A 22100-nucleotide genomic window follows, 5' to 3' on the forward strand; every position below is an offset into this window, starting at 1 on the left:
AACTGATGGCGATGATCAGCCAGGCTTGAGAACTCCACCTCTGTTAATTTTCTCTTATTCTTTCCATGAGTGTTTGGAAACTACCTTGACCTTTGGGTCCTCTGGGAATGGACCCAAAGGGTAGAGCAGTGGATCCTGTGCTGATTTTGGATTGCCCCAGAAATTTGTTCTGGGTTGTCTGAGCCCATGAGCAAGCTGCCTCAACAGAATCAACTGGACTGGTTGATTTACATGATGTAATTAGCTTAGAATGCACATGATGAACTGCGAGCTTGGAACAGAATCAGAGATTTGTGGATGTCCTCTCCTTAGTATTAGACTAAAGTAAATACAATGAGATGGCTGGCTCAGCTGCCATTAACCTCACTTCGGCAATGGGCTTTAGTGGAAGAATCAGAGGACTTGTGTGGCCTGGATCCTCTTCCAGGCCCAAAGCTTAAGTTAACTCCTCCCTTTGAGCCAGAATATCCTTAGCTATAAAATGATAATAACAGTATCGCTTTGGTAAACCTCCACATTCTGGTTCTTGCTAGCTGTTAAATACTTGGGGAAAATTAACCTCTATATACCTTGGTTTCCTGAATTATAAATAAAACCCACCTCATAGAGTTGCTGTAAGAATTAACTGAGATAATATAAATAAAAGACCTTGCAAAGTGCCTGGTACGTGATCAAACACTCAATATGCTTGCCCCTTCTGGAACAACATACACAGTATCCATGAAATATGGCCCCTCCAGAATACGTGGTAAAACGATACTCAGGATGTGAGCAAGGTGTAGGAATTGGAAAGGTGTGATAGGGTATAACGCCAGAAATTTTGTTTGGAGTCCTCAGGATGTTAATTTATTTTACTTCCCTCCAAAAGGATTGCAGTTGCACAGAGTATTACTGAAAGGTGCTACGTAATTTCTGGTCTGTTAGGAAAGTATGTGTGTTTTTGTGTGTCTGCACCTCTGTGTGCTTAGGACAGCTCCTGTATTTTACATTTGACAAGCTGTGGGAAGTAGATAGCTCTGTGTGCTTTGCTGAGCGGTGTTGGGCTGGGCATCGGGAAGCCCAGAGTTCCTCAAAGTGGGAGCACAGGCTTTCTGTTACAGGACATTTTCCCTTTGTCCCTACCTCCGCTGGATAATGCTATTGAGAAAGTCACAGCCCAAATACAGGCAGTTCATAATCCATCTCTTTCTCATTGGCCTGGTGGGTTAAGCATTAAAGAAGGCAGGCAAGGACTTTGGGGACGTGGTTGGTTTTGTTTTGACTGGAGAGGCCAATGACATAAGAACTAGTCAGATGTAGATGATAAGATTGGAAGGAAAATATTTGGGGACCGTGGAATCTGGGACCCATATGTTAGAATTATCCACAGACAGTTCAGTACAGTGTGTGCAGGCGGATCTTGAGACCCAATAGACAGGAATGCCTAGAAAGAGGAAAGGCACAGATTTTCAGCTGCTAACCTGATGACAGTTTGTCAAAGAAAAAATAAGCCAATGGGTATGGCAAAATTCTTGGTCTTCACTTATAATTAGCATAGGACGTATAAGTGAGAAATAGTCGGTTGTTGAAGGGAACGGAGAGGGTTGCCTTTAAAGAACCAGGAGCCATCACAGGGAACTCCACATCCTTTAAAGGCCAACATTAAGTTTTCTCCATCATTCTCATTTAAATGTTTCTTGGTACTGTTTGGACATTTTGCAAAGTATTGAATCACTATTAATAATCTCATAGTACTGACCTACAGCTTCTAAGCGAATAGGAAGTGAGAATGCTCTTCCTTTTTTCTTTCATAAACTTGATAAAAGCTCTTTCTCTCTAGTTGTAAGTCCATGCACTTCCTTCCTATTGACCTTCATTCTTTGCCCTCTTACCACTTTTCTCTGGGTTTCTACAGGATCTTTGGAAACACATTGTCCAAATCTGTTACTTTACAGATGAGGAGATTGTGAAATCACATGCCTCAGCCAACATCATCATTCACTGATTCACTCAGCAAATACTGACTGAGTGCTTCCTAAAAACTGGGCTTGTGCCAGGGCCAGGGAATGTGATGAACAAAATTGACTTGGCCCCTGCCCTCCTGGGACTGACAGCTCCTCTGCATGAGAGACACGAAACAAATAGCGGCAGAAATAAATACACTGAACTTACCAACTTTTGCCATCTATGGCAAAAATTTCCTATGAAGGAACATACTGGATGCTCTGAGGGAGGATAATAATGGAGAGTGGTCAGGGAAGGTCTCTCTGAGAAGGTGAGGAGTTATTCCATTGCAAAAAGATTGGCATATTTACAGAACTAAAAAGAAATAGCTCTCGATGTACAATGTAGTGAGTTGAAAAGGGGAAAGGTGAGGCAGGGGAGTAGGAAGGGACCAGATGGTACAGGGCCTGATGGGGTTGGATTTAATACTAGGCGTGATTATGTGGGAAACCTTTGAACAGTTTTAAGCAAATCAGTGGTGGGATTTGATTTCCATTTTAGAAAGATGCCTTTGGATACTGGATAGAAAGTTAAACTGAAGGTCAGAGAGCTTGCCAGTCAGAGATGGCACTTTAACCCATGGCTGCTTATTCCCCAGCCCGTCTGATTTACCAGGGTATCCCTTCTAGTTCCTAAGAGCCAACCTGAATTAAGTAAAAAGTGCAAAATAGCCCTGGGCCCGTGTCCAAATGGCTTTCTTATGCCTGCTCAATTTGACAGTGAAAGAAAAAGACACATCAGGCTCACATCTCTAACCAGTTGAGCACCTACAAAATAATTAAGAGGTGTCAGCGCTATAGTTTCTCTCTCAAATAAAAACTCCCTTTATTATCTAAAATACACTATTGTTTGACCTCACGCACAGTTCTGAGTGCTGTAATTACCGTCGACTCTACCTTCCAAGCTGTAGCTTGTGTCTCTGCCATTTTCCAGATAGACCAGCCTGTGGGGTCGATGGTAAAGCCCATGACATTGGACTCCCAGCTGGTGTGTGCCAGTTTTAGCAGTTCATCAGTTTGTTTTTTCTCACAAGATTAAATGCTCACTTTAGCCTTATGTCTTATTTCAATTTTGAAATCGTTCCTTAAGGAGTCAAGTGTCTCCTTAATTGTATTTATTTATACTGTATATTTACAAACCGATGCAGCTGATTATTCTGATTGAGAACCATCAACCTGTTTATATATTTATTCTTCCTCTCAAGAAGTACTCAGTGCGTTTTTTATCTATTCATTGCTAATTCATTCAACATGTATCTATGGACATGTAGAAACACTATAGTGTTCTGGAAAGAGCCAGGACTTTGGAGGCAGACACCTAGGTCAAATCATGACTCTGCCCTTATGACTCTGAGCAAGTTAGTTCTTTATCTGTAAAATGGGTATAATAGCAAACTCATAGAGTCTTTATAAAACATCAAACTGTGTATAAAACTAGTTTGTATGCTGCTCAATAAATTTGCACTATTATCAAATCAACTTTATTGAGGAATAATTGACAGCTAATAAACTTCACATGTTTAGCATATACAGTTGATATGTTTTGACATGTATAGTCCCGTGAAATCATCCGACAAACAGGCTTTTTCTCTCTCCATTTACCTATTTTTGTACTGGTTGCATTGGCAGTAGTGTTGGGAGAAGGGAGTGTTTATCATTTTTAAACATATTTAGAATTATGATTGCTCTATATTGATTTATTTAATCATTGCTCTATATTTAATTTATGTTTAATTGGATTTGGCATTAGAGGAAAGTAAGATTTTAGAATTTATCAAACAAAAGTATCAAAACATTCTAGAAATAGTACTTCCATGCAGATCTTCCCAGCCTGTATGCTGCAGATATCACGCAGAGTGTGCACCTTGATGTGAAAAGTACTGGGAATCTCTGCTTCAGGGGTGACAGACATGGCTCAGATATAGATCTCACCCTCAAGGATCTTTGAGTCTAGGGATGGAGGATCGAACAGTTTCCTGTTAGGACAGTAATTCTAGCTAGAAGGTGGGAAGAGGTAAAATGCTGGAGGATGTCAGAGGGTGTGATGAACTTCTATCCTGGGGTTCGGGTTCAGCTTCAGTGAGGAAAAAAACATTCACTGCCTCCTTCACGTGTGTCTTGTCTGAGATCGGTGTGCAGAGCAGTTTAGACAGATACAGACCCTGCCCGTTGATAACTTAAAGCCTAGCACTGTGCATCGTGGGCTAACAGGTTGGGCGTCTGCCCAGCTTTTCTTCCCGGACAGCTTCCAGCATTTCTGAGGAAGGAGTGAGCGTGTGGGACCCCAGCCCAAGTGATCCAGTGGTCAGGACGCCTAACTGACTCCTGTGAATGGGGGAAGACCCCTCTGGGTTCTCTGCATAGATGGCAGGGCTGTCATCCACCTCCACCTCTAAGTCAGGAGGGGGCCTGCCTGGGGTGCACACCACAATGATAGATTGATGGCTTCTGGGCCCTGGGGTCCTCATTACCATCATAGCTGTCATCTTCTGCTAGTGCTGAATAACAGATGAAATTTAATCAGATACCAAAGGAGTTCTCAGCAGGAGGGTTTGAGGAACCTTGCCCGATACTTAGGCTCTAGTGCTGGAAAGGAACCAGAGCGATCTTTTGTGGGGAGACTAAATGTATCACGCACTATGTGAATTCTGATTTATTTTTAAAACATTCTTGCTCTCATTGGCTCCCCTTCTAATAGTCTCACTGCAGCCTGTTTATTGTTACAGATGTTACTTTTGAATGAGGTCACCGAGCTTTCCTTTCTCCCAAAGGCGGTGTTTGCCTTTTTATTGCTGGGTTGGCAGGGCTGCCTGGAGAAGAGTGCTAATAGGAGATCAAGGTTGAGCTTCAGACTCCCAGGAGACAAGGCGGAGAAAAACCCTCTTCCGTGTTTACATGCACTCACGTCAGCATTGGTCCCCGGAGAGAGAGTGGTCGCCTGAGTCCAGGTGATGACCTGGATAAGGCTGGCTGGCAGAGTGGAGAGAGGGGATAGACGTTGTGGTCATACGCTGGCTTGACTCCCTTCTTGTCCGCTGTGAAACCTCAAGCGAGTCAACAACCCTCTCTCAGCCTGTTTCCTCATCTGTAACTTGGGGTTAATAACTGTTGACTCCTAGGATTTGTGTGAGGCTACAGTGTGCCGTAGCTCCTCGGTGTGTGTTGGGCAGGGTAACTGCTGAACATTTTTGAAGGCCTCCACATGGTACATTTTACACAGCATGGTTGGAGGACCACTGCCCAAACCGGGCTTGCCGCTGATGTTCGCAAATTCGCTTTGATTGAACACACCCACACGTACTTTTATGGATGTCTGTGGCTGCTTTCACACCACAAGGCAGTGTTGGGTAGTTGGAACAGAGACCATATGGTCTGCAGAGCCAGAATCACTGACCACCTGGCCCTTTACAGAAGCTTGCTGACCCCCAAGCCAGACTAAAGGATGGCCATGTGTTGGGGACTTCCCTGGTAGTCCAGTGGTTAAGACTCCACACTTCCACCGCAGGGGATCGGATCCCTGGTTGGAGGACTAAGATTCCCACATGCTGCAAGGTGCAGCCAAAGGAAAAATAAAATAAAAGAATGGCTCTGTGGCATTCAGAGCTTCATATATATATTTTTGCCAAATACACCTCATGCTTTCTTGTTTTGCTCCATTTCCCTCTATGTGATTCTTCTGATGTATTGCTTATTACAGGAGGGCTTGTTTTCTGCTCATCTTTGTGTATCTTGCAACATGTAAAGCAGTACCCTACACATAGTAGTGTGTAATACATAAATGAGGTGGTGTGGAGCAGAGTGAAGGGGCATCAGAGAAGAGAGAAAGACTTCATGGAGTTTTGGGGACAATATTGCACACAGTAAGGTGGCTGCCAGCCCAGCTGCAAACCAGTGGCAGGGATGCAGTACACTTAGGAAGGGAGGCAACACCAACTGATGTGAAGAACACAGGAGCCAGGACACCCAGATTTGAATCCCAGCTCAGCCAGTTCCTGACAAGGCCTCAGCCAATTTGCTTAAGCTCTGTAAGCATATTTTCTCAACTCCAAAGTAGGGAATAATAATACCAGCTTCTGCTTTGTGTCCACCTAGAGGGGTGGGATAGGGAGGGTGGGAGGGAGACGCAAGGGGGAGGAGATATGGGGATGTATGTATATGTATAGCTGGTTCACTTTGTTATACAGCAGAAACTAACACACCATTGTAAAGCAATTATACTCCAATAAAGATGTTAAAAAAATAATAATACCACCTTCATCCTAGGGTTGTTTTATGGATTAAGTGAGATAACGTGAGGGAAGGCCTCTATTCCAGTGCTGCCATGTTGGAATCATTCTGTAAGCTATTCCTGAATGATTATGGTTCTCATTTTTCAAGTACTATCGATGCTGTTTCCCTCATTGTGAAGTGAACAAGGTCAAGGTCACAGGTCTAGTCCCTCGGGAGACTAGCCTATTAATATTACTGTTTTCCACAGTTAGAGAACATACCCCAAGCCAGCAAGTATACACTGGCTTAACAGGGACCAGCCCAGTGAGGAGAGAGATTAATGCAAATGAATCATCTATGCTGGAAAAATAATCCACGACATATAGTGTCACCATACAATGTTAAGAGTGATTGCTTCACTTGACTGAAACATTCATTACATTTTCTATTCATGGGGTATTTTTTTAAGGGACAGAAAGAAAATGTTTAGTAGAAAATTTACAGCCTTATACCTACTGGGATTTCTTCATAGTACGAACCATTTATGCAAAGCAGATGCCTGAGGCACAGTGCCTGCGTGCACCTGTGGATTTGTCGGTTATATGTCTTTTTCCCACTCCTCCAGTTCTTGCAGACAACCTGAAATCCAACCCTGGAATTAAGTGGCAATATTTCAGTTCAGAAGAAGGAATTTTCACTGTTTTCCCAGCACACAAGTTCCGGTGTAAGGGCAGCTATGAGCATCGCAGTAGGTACGTTGACTTGCTTGCCAAAGTTTTAATTACTGCTTAAGAGTAATCTGTATAAAATATAGACTCCCCATTCATACACACAGCTCTGCCTCCAAACTGTGGTTTCAAAAACTTATCCTGAAATGATTTCATTATTTAACATATGTGGGTGTAGAAATGCCTGGGAAGGCAAATGATGAAGCCTGGAACTTTTTCAGAACTATCTAACAAGCCAAGTAAAACAAGGTATTTACTAAGAAATAAAAAATTTTGAAGCACCCAGTCTGTTTTGAGTTTCAGACACCTTCGTTGAGAGACAAATGATAATACCTTCTCTCAAGGGCAGCGCTAGAAGACTTTACAGCATATCTCAGAATAGAGTTTGAGATTCTCAGCTTTCCTTTCTGTGATAACATGCTTGGCCATCCTTTTGAAATTTACATGCAAATCTCAGCTACTAGAAGTTTGAAGGTTGTCCAGAAAACACTGGATCGAGGATCCTTAATATGCTGCTTTTCTCAGGAAATGACTTGAGATGCTACCACTTAGCTAGAAGGGCGGTAATGGTGAGATAAGTTGTATGACAACACTCATCAATTTACAGAACCCCTTAGGCAAAGATACTTCCCTTTTGAATCCCCACAGTTTCCCTTTTGCAGTGTTAGATGTTTGATGCCAGAACTTGTGGAACTAGTGCAAGATGCCTGCTTTTCATGCCACGTTTTTTGAGACTAAACCACCATTTTAGCTTCTTTCCATCTTTGTTTTAAATTATATCTATTCACTAAACTTATTGTGATAATCACTTCATGATGTATGTAAGTCAAATCATTATGCTGTACACCTTAAACTTATACAGTGCTGTATGTCAATTGCATCTCAATACAACTGGAAGAAAAAAATAAATAAGTCGTATCTAAAATTTTCCCCAAGGAAAATACTACTTCTGTGCTCTTCCTAGAGGGACATTTGTATCATTTGTATGGTTTCTTCCGTTCCCTCCCTGGACAGCATGGTGAAGACTTGAGCATCTTGGAGACTGTTCCAGAATCCGTGACCTTGGGTTCTAGTCTGGCTCATCTCTCAGGAGAGGCCAAAGACACCATAAACCATCTAATTCTCATTTACTTCTAAGAAGATAGATTAGATGGCATTCTGCTTTTAATGAATCACCTGTGAGGGATGGTCCAAAAGGAAAAGCAGCACCTTGTCACAAATCAACATTCACCCACACTCAGGAGGTTTCACGAATCTGTACCCTAAATATGCATTAAATCAATCCTCAAGCCCCTGTTCCCTTGACTAAGTAATCTGAGTTCCTCTCCTCGTAGATTGCTGTCGCCGTCTCTTGACCTGTCCTCTCACCTCTGAGGCCTTTGCAAGGTCTCCACATCCTTTGAAGTGTGGAGTAGGTTTGCAGAACATATCAGAAGGAGCCAATCACACTATGAGGACCGCCCCAGATTGTACATATAATGCTGCTATTTATGTATCCCAGTGAAGCAGTTTTTAACAATTTATTGTGACAGTGTGAACACATATTCTGCTCTTCATTTATGTTGAGTTGAATTGGAAAGGAGGGGGTATGTCATTTAAAAAAAAAAAATCTACTCACCTAGCTTGGAGGACTTAAAAGTTCAGTATTCGACATAGTTGTCAGTGTTGGGATAGACAGATTTCCTTATCTTCTGTTGCCTCTTTCGCTTCTGTAGCCACCGCTCATGGATTTTTTTTTTATCCAATTTCCCTACTTGGCTGAATGGTATTAACTAGTGAAAATATAGTAGTGCTTTAGTATTAATGTAGGACTTTTGGCTTGAGAACAATTAGTGTAAACTTGGCCCAATTTTGAGCTTTTTTGGTACTTTGCCTGTATTTCTTAATTTGTGCCCAGGCTTTTGTGACTCAACTGGCATCTAACATTTCACAGAAAACTCTAGTGTTTTAGGGGTGTCGATAAAGGAGAGAATTCTCTCGAGGCTGATTTGCTCTCTTAAGCTCCCTCTAATTTGTTCCAGCTTTAAAACTGTGAATAGAGACCTCATTAAGCCTCTTCTCGCAAACCTGCCTGCACCGCACACTAGCAGAAGACTGCTTTGCTGGGAGGCACTTCTCCTTTGGCATTCCCCCCACCTCCACCCCCTCTCCCCTCCACCCCCTTTGCTTAATGTTGGCAAACAAAAACCTGGCAAGAAGAGTGGCTGTCACTGGCTTGGACAAATCTGATGGCACAGTTTTAAATGCTCGGATAAGGGGTCTTTTGGTGGCTGACCTGTGTAAATTGTTTCAGTACAGAAAGGAAAAGGGCCCTCCTAGCAGTGGCTTTTGTCTGGGGAGAGAGAAACCAGACCAGCTATTCAAAGCTGCTCAATGTGCTCACAGATGACAGGCTGCCTCGGTTTTAGCCAAGCCCCACTCTTAAATCTGCAGAGGACCCCGCACTGGCCGGTGGACTTTTTTCTCCCTGTTATTCTGTCTCTGCCCCCCGGGGGGCCACCAGTTCCATTTCCAGGGAGGGTGGACTTTCACATATGCTGAAAAAGCCAGCCTTCCAAAGGCTTTGCTTCTTAAATCCTTCTCCCGGTTGCTTTAATCTTTGGAAGGCAGAAGTCACCAATCCCTGTTCTGCAGACACACGCTGTTGTCTTGAGGTGTTGTTTTCAGTGCACCAGCATAGTTTCTCGTTCCGTGCTGATCTCTCCATCCTTGTGCCAAACCCCCAGAAACACAGGGAGGCCAGCGTGCCTGCCCATCTGTAGCACTCACAGCTGTGTTAGGTTGAGGCCTTTACTGTAAACCGGGACTGACCCCAGAGAGCTTCTCCCCCTTCTAGACCTATCTACGTCTCCACTGTCCGGCCGCAGTCAAAGCACATAGTAGTGATCCTGGACCACGGGGCTTCCGTCACAGACACCCAGCTTCAGATTGCCAAGGACGCTGCCCAGGTCATCCTCAGCGCCATCGATGAACACGATAAGGTGATGATGACCCCAGTGACCCCCCCCTCATTGGCACTGGGTCTTTCTTGAATACCTTTTTTAAAGTACTTTATGTTTTATGATATGTATTTTTCAATCCACCTTTAAAAATGGCTTTGAGAAAAGAGAGTGCTGTCGTTTTTATTCTAGTATTTAAGGAAGCAGCTGCCAACCCTGGTTCCAAATCTCTTTATAAAACCATCCCCACCAAACTGAGTCTTGCACTTCCTTAATGGCCCCTGCCTAGACTTCTAATTAGCTGTGACTTTCACACTGGAAATTATAGGAAGGAGGAACAGGGCTAGGGCTTGAACACTGGTGGATGACTTGTCTTTATCTCAAGATTGATGGGAGGGAAGGGAGAAAAGAAGGCTGCTAGAGGTTTACTAATCTCTAGGACACCTCAGAGATAGGCGTGTTTACAACTAATGATAATCTATTGCCTGTAGACATTTTCTGCTTCATCATTTTGACTTTTCCACCACCTAAGGTTTTACTCACTAATCTAGTTGTTTAAAACACGCACCCTATGCCTTTACCCTCACCGCCACCTCCAGTAGGAGAATCCAGACGATTAGTACTTGCCAAGATTTTTCTGTGTGCGAAATACTGTTTTTAATATTCTAGATGAACACCGTACTGCTGACTTCATCTTGGAACAAAAGCCAAATTCTAAGGTCCCTGTCCCTTACCAATCCTTAACTAATCTTCTTCAAATGTGATAGGTTGATGCCTCTAGGCATTTCTTTTCAAACTCTCCGAAACTGTTCTGTAGGACTTGTCACTTTTGGTGCTCTTCTGAACTGTAGAAAACCTTTCCCTGGCAGAATAACAGGGTTTGTTTGTCTGTTTGTTTTCCCCTCCAGATCTCCATGCTGACTGTGGCAGACACCGTCAGGACTTGCTCACTTGACCAGTGCTATAAGACATTCCTGTCTCCAGCCACCAGTGAGACAAAAAGGAAAATGTCCACCTTCGTCAGCAGCGTCAAGTCTTTGGACAGCCCTACCCAGCATGCGGTGGGATTTCAAAAGGCATTTCAGCTGATTCGAAGCACAAACAATAGCACCAAGTTCCAAGCAAGTAAGTGCCTTTGCTCACTAATAAATTAGTTGCTCATAAACTAACAGATAAAGGATGGCAATAGAAATATATTGTAAATTGATCACATAACTATGTCTAGAGGGATTTTTTTCTACATTGACGGGATAAAAATTTCTTGTGTTGTCATAATGGTCATCTAATACTAGGATCTTACTAGATTTTCTCATCTTTTCCAATCAAAGGTACTCAGTCTGCACGATTTCTTTACTCCCTGAGCCTCTTCTTCCTGCCCCTTTATTAGGAACATATCCCGTTTATTTCCCAGGAGAATATCCACATCCTTTTTGATGCTAATTGTCAGCCTCGTGTCCTCAGTGACTTAGAGTGGCTGTCTGCTTGTGCGCATGTGCTCAGAAACGGGGCAGCCGGAATTCTTGCCTTGATCCTTCCTTCTTCTAACCAGCTGTCATTTAGATGAGCACAGCCCTTCAAATGTACAAAGGCACTCTAATTTAATTTTCATGTATTAAAGAAAATCTGGAATTAGGATGCATGCTAAAGTAAGGGGAAGGATATTTGAAATAAGATACATGCTTTGAAACTACTGAAAGGAATCTATGTCGTTTTCTCTTTTATATTCGAAAATCTGTTTGTAGGTTGTTTTTTTCAATGAATGTATCCTATTGAGATAAATTTAAAGAATATATTTTCAAGCTCTTCAGTGTGTCTGCATTAAAACTAAGACAACGTTGATAAATGCACAACTTAGTGCCTGGCACATGGTGGGCCCTTGAAAGACAGAAGCTACTGTAATTATTACAACTAATGATGGTAGATGGCATATCAGTTTTATGTTTCTGTGTATTGTTATCTCACAGTTTCTTATCTCACAGTTTCCGTGGGTCAGGAGTCCATGTGTTGCTGAGCTGCTTCTCTGTTTAGGACTGCACAAGGCTGCGTTCTAGGTGTCAGCCAAGTCTGTGGATTCATTGAGGGTCAGAGTCCTCTTCCAAGCTCAATGGTTGGCAGAATTCATTTCTTTGCAATTGTGAAACTCATGTCTACTTGTTTCTTCAAGGCCAGGAGGAGAGCATCTTTTCTTCAAGCCCCTGACTTCGGGGAAGGCTTGGACCCTCTTTTAAAGGGCTTGTCTAACCTAATCAGGCTTACTCTCCCTTTTGATTTAAACAGATTACTCTCCCTCATGGTTAACTTATTAAGATCTTAATTATGTCTGCAGAATCCCTCCATCTTTGCCAAATATATAGCACAGTCACAAGAATGATATCCCATCACCTTAGCCATATTCTATTGGCCAGAAGCAAATTACTGGTCATGCCCACACTCAAGAGGAGGGAGTCATACAAGGGTGGGGGTCATTGGGGTCATCTTAGAATTTTGCCTGCCAGCCTTGGCAAGCACCAGCTATCCACAGGCCAATATTACAGGATGGCTGAGTGTGAAGTTGTCCATAGTTCAATAAGGCCAAAGGATAAGGCTGACCTCTCAAGTATTCAAGATAAATTGGCTAGTTGGTCAATGCCATTCACCTGTGGATGCCATTTACCAGCTGCCATCCGGCTGTCAGCATTCCTCACCAGATGTGCTCTTTTTACTTGATTCTTCAGTCATCAAACCATCTTTAGAGGTGAAGTCCAATTTCGATGATTATTACACTGCTCAAGTAATGGAGAGAAATGTTATACTGGCAGCAGCCAGCCAGGCAGTGAGTGTGTCAGGTGAGCTCGAGGTAAGGTAATGAGGATTGTTTGGGGAGCACAGGAAGCTAGAGGGCGCATGCTCCATCAAGAAGGCAGCTGCTCTTCTGTTCAGCCTCTCGCTGCCTTGCGGGAACGCCTCTCCAGTGTTGCCAGATCTTCTGTTTTAAGAGAAGCCAGAAAAAAAAAAAAGAAGCCAGAAATCTGGATTTTTATGTGAAACCTCTTCATTTTCAAATGTTGTCATTTGTTCCAGCTTTAAAACTGTGAATAGAGACCTCATTAAACCTCTTCTTACAAACCTTCCTGCCCTGCACATTAGCAGAAGACTGCTTTGACAGGAAACGTTTCTCCTTTGGGTTTTGGGGGGGGTTTCTTAATGTTGTCGAGCAAAAACATGGAAAGAAGAGTGACCATCACAGATTTGGACACATTTTGATGTCTTCTTTCTAAATGCTCAGAGGAGTCTTTTTTAGGCCGAGTAAGATGTTTCTAAAGTTTAGCTCACAGGCCTCCACTTTACAACCTCTACTGGCAGTTCAAAGAAAAAAGAACCCAAATTAGATTGCATAAAGAAACACATAAGGAGGGCTTCCCTGGTGGCGCAGTGGTTAAGAATCCGCCTGCCAATGCAGGGGACACGGGTTCGAGCCCTGGTCCGGGAAGATCCCACATGCTGCAGAGCAACTAAGCCCGTGCGCCACAACTACTGAGCTTGCACTCTAGAGCCCATGAGCCACAACTACTGAGCCCGTGAGCCACAACTACTGAGGCCCACGTGCCTAGAGCCTGTGCTCTGCAACAAGAGAAGCCACCGCAAGGAGAAGCCTACACACTGCAACGAAGAGTAGCCCCCGCTGGCCACAACTAGAGAAAAGCCCTCGCGCAGCAATGAAGACCCAACGCAGCCAAAAATTAATTAATTAATTAATTAAATAAAATTTTAAAAAAACAAAAGAAAGAAACACGTAAGGAATTAGTATTACCCAGTTTATTAAGGGGAGGTTTGAGCTGCTCTCCAGCAATGTTGCACAGTAGTTAAAGTATGTGCGTTTTGAATTTCAACCAATGTATGCTCAAATTCCTACTCTGAAATTTTTCTAAGCTTGTGTGAATTATTTGATTTCTCCAGGTCTGGTTTCCCCATCTGCAAACTGGGAGTGATAATAAGATCCAGGGCTCCATCATAAATATTAAATAAATATTAGCTGTGGTTATTATGATATACTGTTTCCTTCAAGACTTCTAGCTCTGGGAACTTCCCTGGCAGTCCAGTGGTTAAAGACTTCGCCTTCCAATGCAGGGGGTGTGGGTTCAGTCCCTGGTTGGGAAGCTAAGATCCCACATGCCTTGTGGCCAAAAAACCAAAACATAAAAAACGGAAGCAATATTGTAACAAATTCAATAAAGACTTTAAAAATGGTCCACATTAAAAAAAAAAAAAAAAAAAAATATATATATATATATATATATATATATATATATATATATATAAAAGACTTCTAGCTCTGGCTAAAGGAGAGCAGATACCCTAGACATCCTAAGTTGACCCCAAGCCCAAAGACAGTCAAGGACCATTAGTAACCTTGGCTACAGCATGGTGAGGGGTCTATGTACTCCTCTTAGGAGCTTGTACTCTGTATCATTACTTGTGTTCACTCCACAGGCAATTATTTAGCATCTACTGTATACCTGGCACTGTTTGAAGGCCGTGTGATAGGATTATTCCAATGAGCCTACCCTGTAGGGTTATTGTAAGGATTAGTCTATGAATGAAAGTAAAGTATCTGCCCCACATTGGTGGTCATATGAACAAAAGCCACATGGCATATATCATGGTGGCTTTGTGCTAATTTGCTTTGTACTAATCAGAAAATCTAAAACTTTTATCCAGTGCTGGCTCTTTTTCAGTCCCATGGTAGATCTGTAACTGATACCATCGACACATTTGGATTGTTTGTTCTGGGTTTGTCTGGGGGGTAACTGGTTGGGGAGGGTCATTTTGTAGCAGAAGGAATAAGATGGTTAGGAGTGGGAATCTAATGGCATGGGCAAAGCCCAAATTTGAGTTGTTCTTCCCCCTTTGATATTGACCCCAAGGAATGCTGTTGGCTTAGACAGGGACTTGTCAAATGGAGAGGGTTGCATTTTCTTCCAGGTACATGCTATGTCTTTGCCCTGCCCCAAGTCCCTATAATTACTCATCCCTAACATTACTAATCACAAGGCTTAATGTTCCCATGAGCGACTAGAGAGGGGATATCCTAGTAAGTAAAAAAATAAATCAGACCAAATTTGGCAGGTCTGATATCTAAAAATAGAAAAATAACTCAATTTTGCCTAAGGAGAGGGCAGGAGTAGAGTCAGGGGCTGGGCAGAGACAGTGAGGATGCTTGCAGAGTGTATGTCTTATTGTTGGGACGGAAAGAAAATACACTTGGCGACCAAAGGAGCTGCAGGCTGCAGGCCCGTCTGGTTTTCCAGTTGTGGACCTGTGTCTAAAACCGGCTCTCAGTGACAGCGTGTTTTATCCAGAATCATAAAGCCAAGTAAAAAAATTCAAGAGTGCATTTTAGGTCAGTCTTACAGGTGTCCAGGAATTTATCACACATAAATGACAAACCACAGGGCGATAGTTTGCTAGCTTCATGGTATATCTGTATTCCACCTGCTAGGGTCAAGTAGTATTTTCTTCCAGTCTGAAGCTTAAGTGAGCTGTTTAGCATCCTAAAAAAAATAATTTACAGGACTGTATTTATAACACTGGAAAAAGATTGACATCTAGTTTAAGACAGGGATATTCCCTAGCTTATGATATTTTTTTACATCAGCTTTCATATCTTAATTTCTGATGAATAAATATGTAATTTAAATTTGCAGTTAATATTTATTAGAGAATTGTTCAAGCATCAAAATTAGCTTTAAGACTTGCTTATATATTAAGTCTTAGTAGTAATTATTCAATTCTGCATAATAAAGGATGTTTCAGTGTCTAAAATGGAAATTTACAAACGGAAGAAAATTCTGTCATTGTATCCTCATAGTTGTTAGGATAATTTTTTTAATTATCTATTCCTGGGTAATAAATTACCCAACACTCACTGGCTTAAGGCAATAAACATTTATTATCTCAGTGTCTGTAGGTCAGAAATCTGGGCACAGCATGGTTGGGTGCCTCTGGCTAAAGGTATCTCACGAGGTTGCAGTTAAACTGTTGTCCACAGCTGCTGTCATCTCATAGTTCAACTTGAGAAAGATCTGCTTCTAAGTTCACTGACGAGGTTGCTGGCAGATTCGATTCTGAAGGCCTCAGTACCTTGCCTCTCCATGGGATAGCTCACAACATGCTCTCTGGCTTCCCTGAGAGAGAGCACACAGGTGGAAGCCACTGTCTTTCTGTAACCTAATCCATCTCTTGACACCCTGTGACCTCTGCTGCATTCTGTTCACAAGAAGCCGGTCATTAAATCTAGTCCACATTCAAAGGGAGACCACACAGGGATGTGAATATCAGGAAGTGAGATCACTGGGGGACCAACCTGGAGGTTGCCTACCCCAGTAACTATGAAGCAATCTCAGATAAATGACAACCATAAGAATCTGAAGAACTAAGCATATAGCATATCAATCATTATTTCTCAATAAAAAGGTAAATGTCTGTGTAGGTTGTCTTAAAAATAGATGTTGAATCAGGGAATCTCAGATTAAAAAGACAGTATAAAAATCCAGCTGGCTTACTTCCCTTCCTCCATTAAAGCCATCATTCAGCCTCTGCATCTTTAGTGGTAGGAAATGCACCACTTTTATTTTTGAGTAAAGCCACTTGAAATAAGTTTTCACCCTGAGCTAAAATGACTTCCCAATCATTAGCCCTGGTTGGAGAGTCGTTTTACTCTAGAGTCATAGGTGCCACTTCAGGCCAATGCGAGGGTTTCGTTTTTGTTTTGTTTATGTTGAGGTTTCTTTCTTTTCTCTTTTAAACTATAATTGACCCTTTTTTTTAATTTTTTTTTTTTTTTACATTTAATTTTTTATTATTTATTTATTTTTTGTCTACGTTGGGTCTGTTGCTGCGTGCGGGTTTTCTCTAGTTGCGGCGAGCAGGGGCTACTCTTTGTTGTGGTGCACGGGCTTCTCATTGCAGTGGCTTCTCTTGTGGAGCACAGGCTCTAGGTGCACGGGCCTCAGTAGTTGCAGCCTGCGGGCTCAGTAGTTGCAGCCTGCGGGCTCAGTAGTTGCAGCCTGCGGGCTCAGTAGTTGTGGCTTGCAGGCTTAGTTGCTCTGTGGCACATGGGGTCTTCCTGGACCAGGGATCGAACCTGTGGCCCCTGCATTGGCAGGCAGATTCTTAACCACTGCACCACCAGGGAAGTCTGGCTTTCACTCTTAAATTAACCAGTTGATCCTCACAGCAACCCTGTGAAATAAATACTGTCATTATCCCCATTTTGTTGTAGATAAGGACATTTAGGTGTAGAAAGGTTAGGAAATCTGCCTAAAACAACCCAGACACAGCTTGAAAGTGGCACAGCTGGGATGTGAACACAAGCAACCTGGCTCCTATGTCCATGCTTTTATTACTCTTCTACACTGATGAGTTTTAAAACAAAAATGTTTTTGGCACTACCTGGCATAGAGACAGATAACCTTACATGTCTCAGGAGTCCCTGGCAGAACCACCATTTTAAAGCCTAGTCCTGGGACTTTCCTGGTGGTCCAGTGGTTAAGACTCCACACTACCAATGCAGGGGGCCTGGGTTCGATCTCTGGTCAGGGAACTAGATCCCACATGCCACAACTAAAAGATCCTGCATGCCACAGCTAAAGATCCCACGTACCTCAACGAAGATCCCTCATGCAGCAGCGAAGAGTCCGTGTGCTGCAACTAAGACCCGACGGAGCCAAACAAATAAAAATAAATAATTTTTTTTTTTTAAAGCCTAATCCCCCCAAAAATGTGTGTTCCTGGGGAAGAACTTGAGACACTAAGGAAAAGGTAAATCAGGTTCTGAATCCTCCATTTCAGAAGGCAGGAAAGATGTCCGTTTAGGATGGCTAAATTACCACAACCGTAGATGCCTAAAGGAACACAACTTCTTTGATCTGGTAAACTCATTAGGAACATCTCCTTACCTGACACTGGGTAAATGAGGCCTCGTGGCCCACCATGGGCAGGATGAAAGGGCAGCGGAGGCAGGAAGACAAAAGCCTGGCATCAGGTGGGCGGGAGTAGGAACAGTGGACCGGGCAGGTCCTCAAGGCAGGAAAGCCCAGTGGAAGAGAAACTGAGTAGCTGCCTTTAGCCAGACTCCGATGTAACATTCAGTTTGCATGTTTTTGTTTAGATACAGACATGGTCATCATTTACCTGTCTGCTGGCATTACATCAAAGGACTCTTCAGAAGAAGATAAAAAGGCGACTCTCCGTGTCATCAGTGAAGAAAATAGCTTTCTAAACAACTCCGTAATGATTCTCACCTACGCCCTCATGAACGGTAGGTAGTGTTTCGAGATTCTTTTCTTTCAGATGAAAGTTCTGTCTAAGTGCATGCTGCTCTCAAAAAAAATAACGAAGAACCATCACAGGGTGCTTTGATGAAGGGTATAAGAAGCAGATTCCTTCCCAAGCCCGTCTTTCTCTACCTCCCATGGGTACTCAGGGTGTGTGTTAGGATGTCCCTGTCTCTCCGTCTCTCTCTCTCCGGCCGTCACCAGTTATGTGGTCTTGCACAGGATTCTGTACAGCTCCATTTTTTTCACTTCTCCTCATATTCTTGGATTTTGATACTGCATAGAGGTTATTAACTCATCTCATTGATTTAAGAGCAGGAAGCTGAAGTACTGACCTAGATTCTTCTGTATAACCAGGACCGTGAATATCACATTTCCCTGCAGAATCACTACCTGGAGCCTCTTGTGACACTTTCTCCACCTCCCCTTCCTTAGCTGTGTCATTGGAGATGAGAATTATCTACTTGACAGGGTTATTGTGAAGACTAACCCCGACGTACAGTAGGTACCCAGGACGGTGCCAGGCACTTGCTAGGTGCTCATTAAGGTTGATTGTGTTGCTATTAAATCAGACAATATGTGAGAGGGTTTAGTAAACTAGCAAATCTGAGGAAATACTCATTATTTTTCCTTCAGCAAGTTAACCATCCTCCAGTCTGATGAAAGCCCAATTTTCCAGCTTCTCTGCTGTGTCACGTCCCTCCCACCTGTTAATACACAGCTCTTCGTCCTCTTCTCTGGGTCCCTTTTCCTCAGTGTTCAAAGTGGCCCCATTCTCTTGTTTTTAAGAGAGCATATCTTGATCCAGCAGCCCTTCCCACCTATGGGCTTTTATCTCCCCTCTCCACTTTCCGATTTCCATACAGAACCAGGTGGCTTTAGGGACACTGGTTCTCATATTTTAATGGGATAAGGATATATTAGAGACTCATTTTTTTTTTTTAATATTTATTTATTTATTTATTTATTTATTTATGGCTGTGTTGAGTCTTCGTTTCTGTGCGAGGGCTTTCTCTAGTTGTGGCAAGCGGGGGCCACTCTTCATCGCGGTGCGCGGGCCTCTCACTATCGTGGCCTCTCTTGTTGCGGAGCACAGGCTCCAGATGCGCAGGCTCAGTAATTGTGGCTCACGGGCCTAGTTGCTCCGTGGCATGTGGGATCCTCCCAGACCAGGGCTCGAACCCGTGTCCCCTGCACTGGCAGGCGGATTCTCAACAACTGCGCCACCAGGGAAGCCCGAGACTCATTTTTTAAATGCAGACTCCCAGGCAGTATCTACAGATTTGTACTCAGACCCTCTTAGATTGGGTCCAGGAATCTGTGTTTCGGCCAGCATGATTTTTTTGCAGATATTTTTCTGGACTGCATACACATGGAAGAACACAGGGGCTGGTGGCTAGAGGTTCTCAGTTTCAGTCTGCATTTGCTAGCCATGTGGCTTATGGCAAATTACTTAATCTCTTGAGGGCCTCAGTTTTATCTGTAAAATGAAAAGAACAAAGTCTTCATAGGATTGCTGTGATAATAAATATACAAGATATGTTGTGTTTACTGAGCATGTACCATATACAACATAGTGCACTGAGGTCTTAGAGCTGTAGTACACAAAATCTCTGTCTTCAAAAAGCCCTTGATCCAGTGAAGAAGACAGACAAGGCAGATGAATTAAATGCAATAGTACAGGAGTAAGGAAACATAAAAGGAAGTGATCGTGTCTTTTCCATTCAATTTGAAGGTCTGCCCAGGCAGATACTGAGTAAAGAAATTTTCTTGCTGTCACCCATCTCTTCACTGTTCCTAGATCTTCCCACTGGAGTATCTTGTGCTCTTGCTGTGCCCCTGATAATTCCATTCTTTGAAACTTCTGGTTACTTCCCTCTAACTATTCTCATCTTTTCTCTTTCTCCCCTTAATCTAGCCTGACATATGTCCTCATTGCAAGTTTTCCACCTCTCTGAGAGATATCTCTGAACGTTGTTCACGAGGGTTGACACATTCCCTTAACTCTGTCAGTTCAAATAGGGAAGCAGAGCCACTATGAAAATTTTGGTACAACAAATTTATTATCAGGATAAGAGTGTATACTGTTGGTGGGAATATAAATTGGTACAGCCACTATGGAAAACAATATGCAAGTTCCTTAAAAAACTAAGACTTGAGCTACCATATGATCTAGCAATCCCACTCCTAGGTTTATATCTGGAAAAGACAAAAACTCTAATTCAAAAAGATACATGCACCCCAATGTTCATAGCAGCGCTATTTATAGTAGCCAAGACATGGAAACAACCCAAGTGCCCATCAACAGATGATTAGTTTAAGAAGATGTGGTGTAATATATATGGAATCTAAAAAAAACAAAAACAAAAGGTTCTGAAGAACCTAGGGGCAGGACAGGAATAAAGACGCAAACGTAGAAAATGGACTAGAGGACACAGAGAGGGGGAAGGGTAAGCTGGGACGAAGTGAGAGAGTGGCATGGACATATATATACTACCAAATGTAAAATAGCTAGCTAGTGGGAAGCAGCTGCATAGCACAGGGAGATCAGCTCAGTGCTTTGTGACCACCTAGAGGGGTGGGATAGGGAGGGTGGGAGGGAGACGCAAGAGGGAGGAGATATGGGGATATATGTATATGTATAGCTGATTCACTTTATACAGCAGAAACTAACACACCATTGTAAAGCAATTATACTCCAATAAAGATGTTTAAAAAAAAAAAGATTTGGTGTATATATACAATGGAATATTTCTCAGCCATAAAAAAGAATGAAATATTGTCATTTGCAGCAACATGGATGAACCTAGAGAATATTATACTGAGTGAAGTAGTCAGGCAAAGAAAGACAAATATGAGATCACTTACTTACGTGTGGAATCTTAAAAAATACAAAATTATACATATATATTATGTATTATATATATAATACATATCTATATATAAACAGAAACAGACTCACAGACATAGAAAACACACCAAAGGGGAAAGGGCTTGGGGGGAGGGATAAATTAGGAGTATGGGATTAACAAATAGAAACTACTATACATCAAATCGATAAGCAACAAGGATTTACTGTATAACACAGGGAACTATATTCATTATCTTATAATGGAAAATAATCTGAAAAATATATATGTATATAACTGAATCACTTTGCTGTACCCCTGAAACCAGCACAATATTGTAAATCAACTATACTCCAATTAAAAAAAAGAAGAGTGTACACAATTATGGAGGGACACTGGAAGAGTAAAGATGCAAAAAGAGGAATTGACAACTCAAAGGTTATTAACCAGCTGTGGTCTGGGTGAACAAGTTGGAACTTGCAGGGATTTCTGGAGGCTAGGAACACTGAAGACTGCTTAGGAGGTCTGGTGTAGAACTCTATGAGAGGTTGTTGGCTCTTCATGGCTGCTACCCCTGTGAATTCTCAGTGAAGCATCTGGAGTGGGGTTGCCCTTGGTGAGTATGCCAGCAGTTGGGAAAGGGAACTGAACACAGAGCAGAAGAGTGAGACGAACTGCAATATTCTGGTTCCTCTATGTCTGTCTCTTAACATCTCTCTCTTCACCTCTTAAATCTTACAACACTTCACTTTTGGCCACCTTTAACCTGGAAGCATAGAAGAAAGGGGATTGTGGGAAATGTAGTTTCCAGCATGACCACATTGATGATGGAATAATCCAGTCGGCCACCCTACTGACTCTACTGCCACCCCTGCATAACATTTCATGATGGAGTGACATTAAAAAATGGAGTGACATAAAGTAACCCAGTCTTTGATATCCTGTACTGTGCTTCTTTGTCCAGTAGATGTTCCTGTTTGTTACTTTTCTTGTACATTTGGAAAGAGCCGTGCAGTGCATGACAAAGAAAGGAAATGTATTTATTGCCTTGAAGTTGTCTCCTTTTATCATTCACCCC

At 42.5% G+C, this 22100-nt stretch overlaps 1 protein-coding gene across 1 annotated transcript in view; it reads left to right on the top strand.

Moving 5' to 3' along the window:
- The window catches only part of CACHD1 (cache domain containing 1), a 212037-nt gene that overhangs the window by 142478 nt on the left and 47459 nt on the right, over nucleotides 1-22100 (top strand). Inside the window, exons 5-8 of the mRNA XM_007164743.2 lie at nucleotides 6817-6943; nucleotides 9756-9900; nucleotides 10767-10983; nucleotides 18008-18157. Coding sequence (XP_007164805.2) covers nucleotides 6817-6943; nucleotides 9756-9900; nucleotides 10767-10983; nucleotides 18008-18157 — 639 coding nt within the window. The remainder of the gene's footprint in view (nucleotides 1-6816; nucleotides 6944-9755; nucleotides 9901-10766; nucleotides 10984-18007; nucleotides 18158-22100) is intronic.

This window comes from Balaenoptera acutorostrata, chromosome 1, assembly GCF_949987535.1.
Source record: "Balaenoptera acutorostrata chromosome 1, mBalAcu1.1, whole genome shotgun sequence".
Classification (NCBI taxonomy): Eukaryota; Metazoa; Chordata; class Mammalia; order Artiodactyla; family Balaenopteridae; genus Balaenoptera; species Balaenoptera acutorostrata.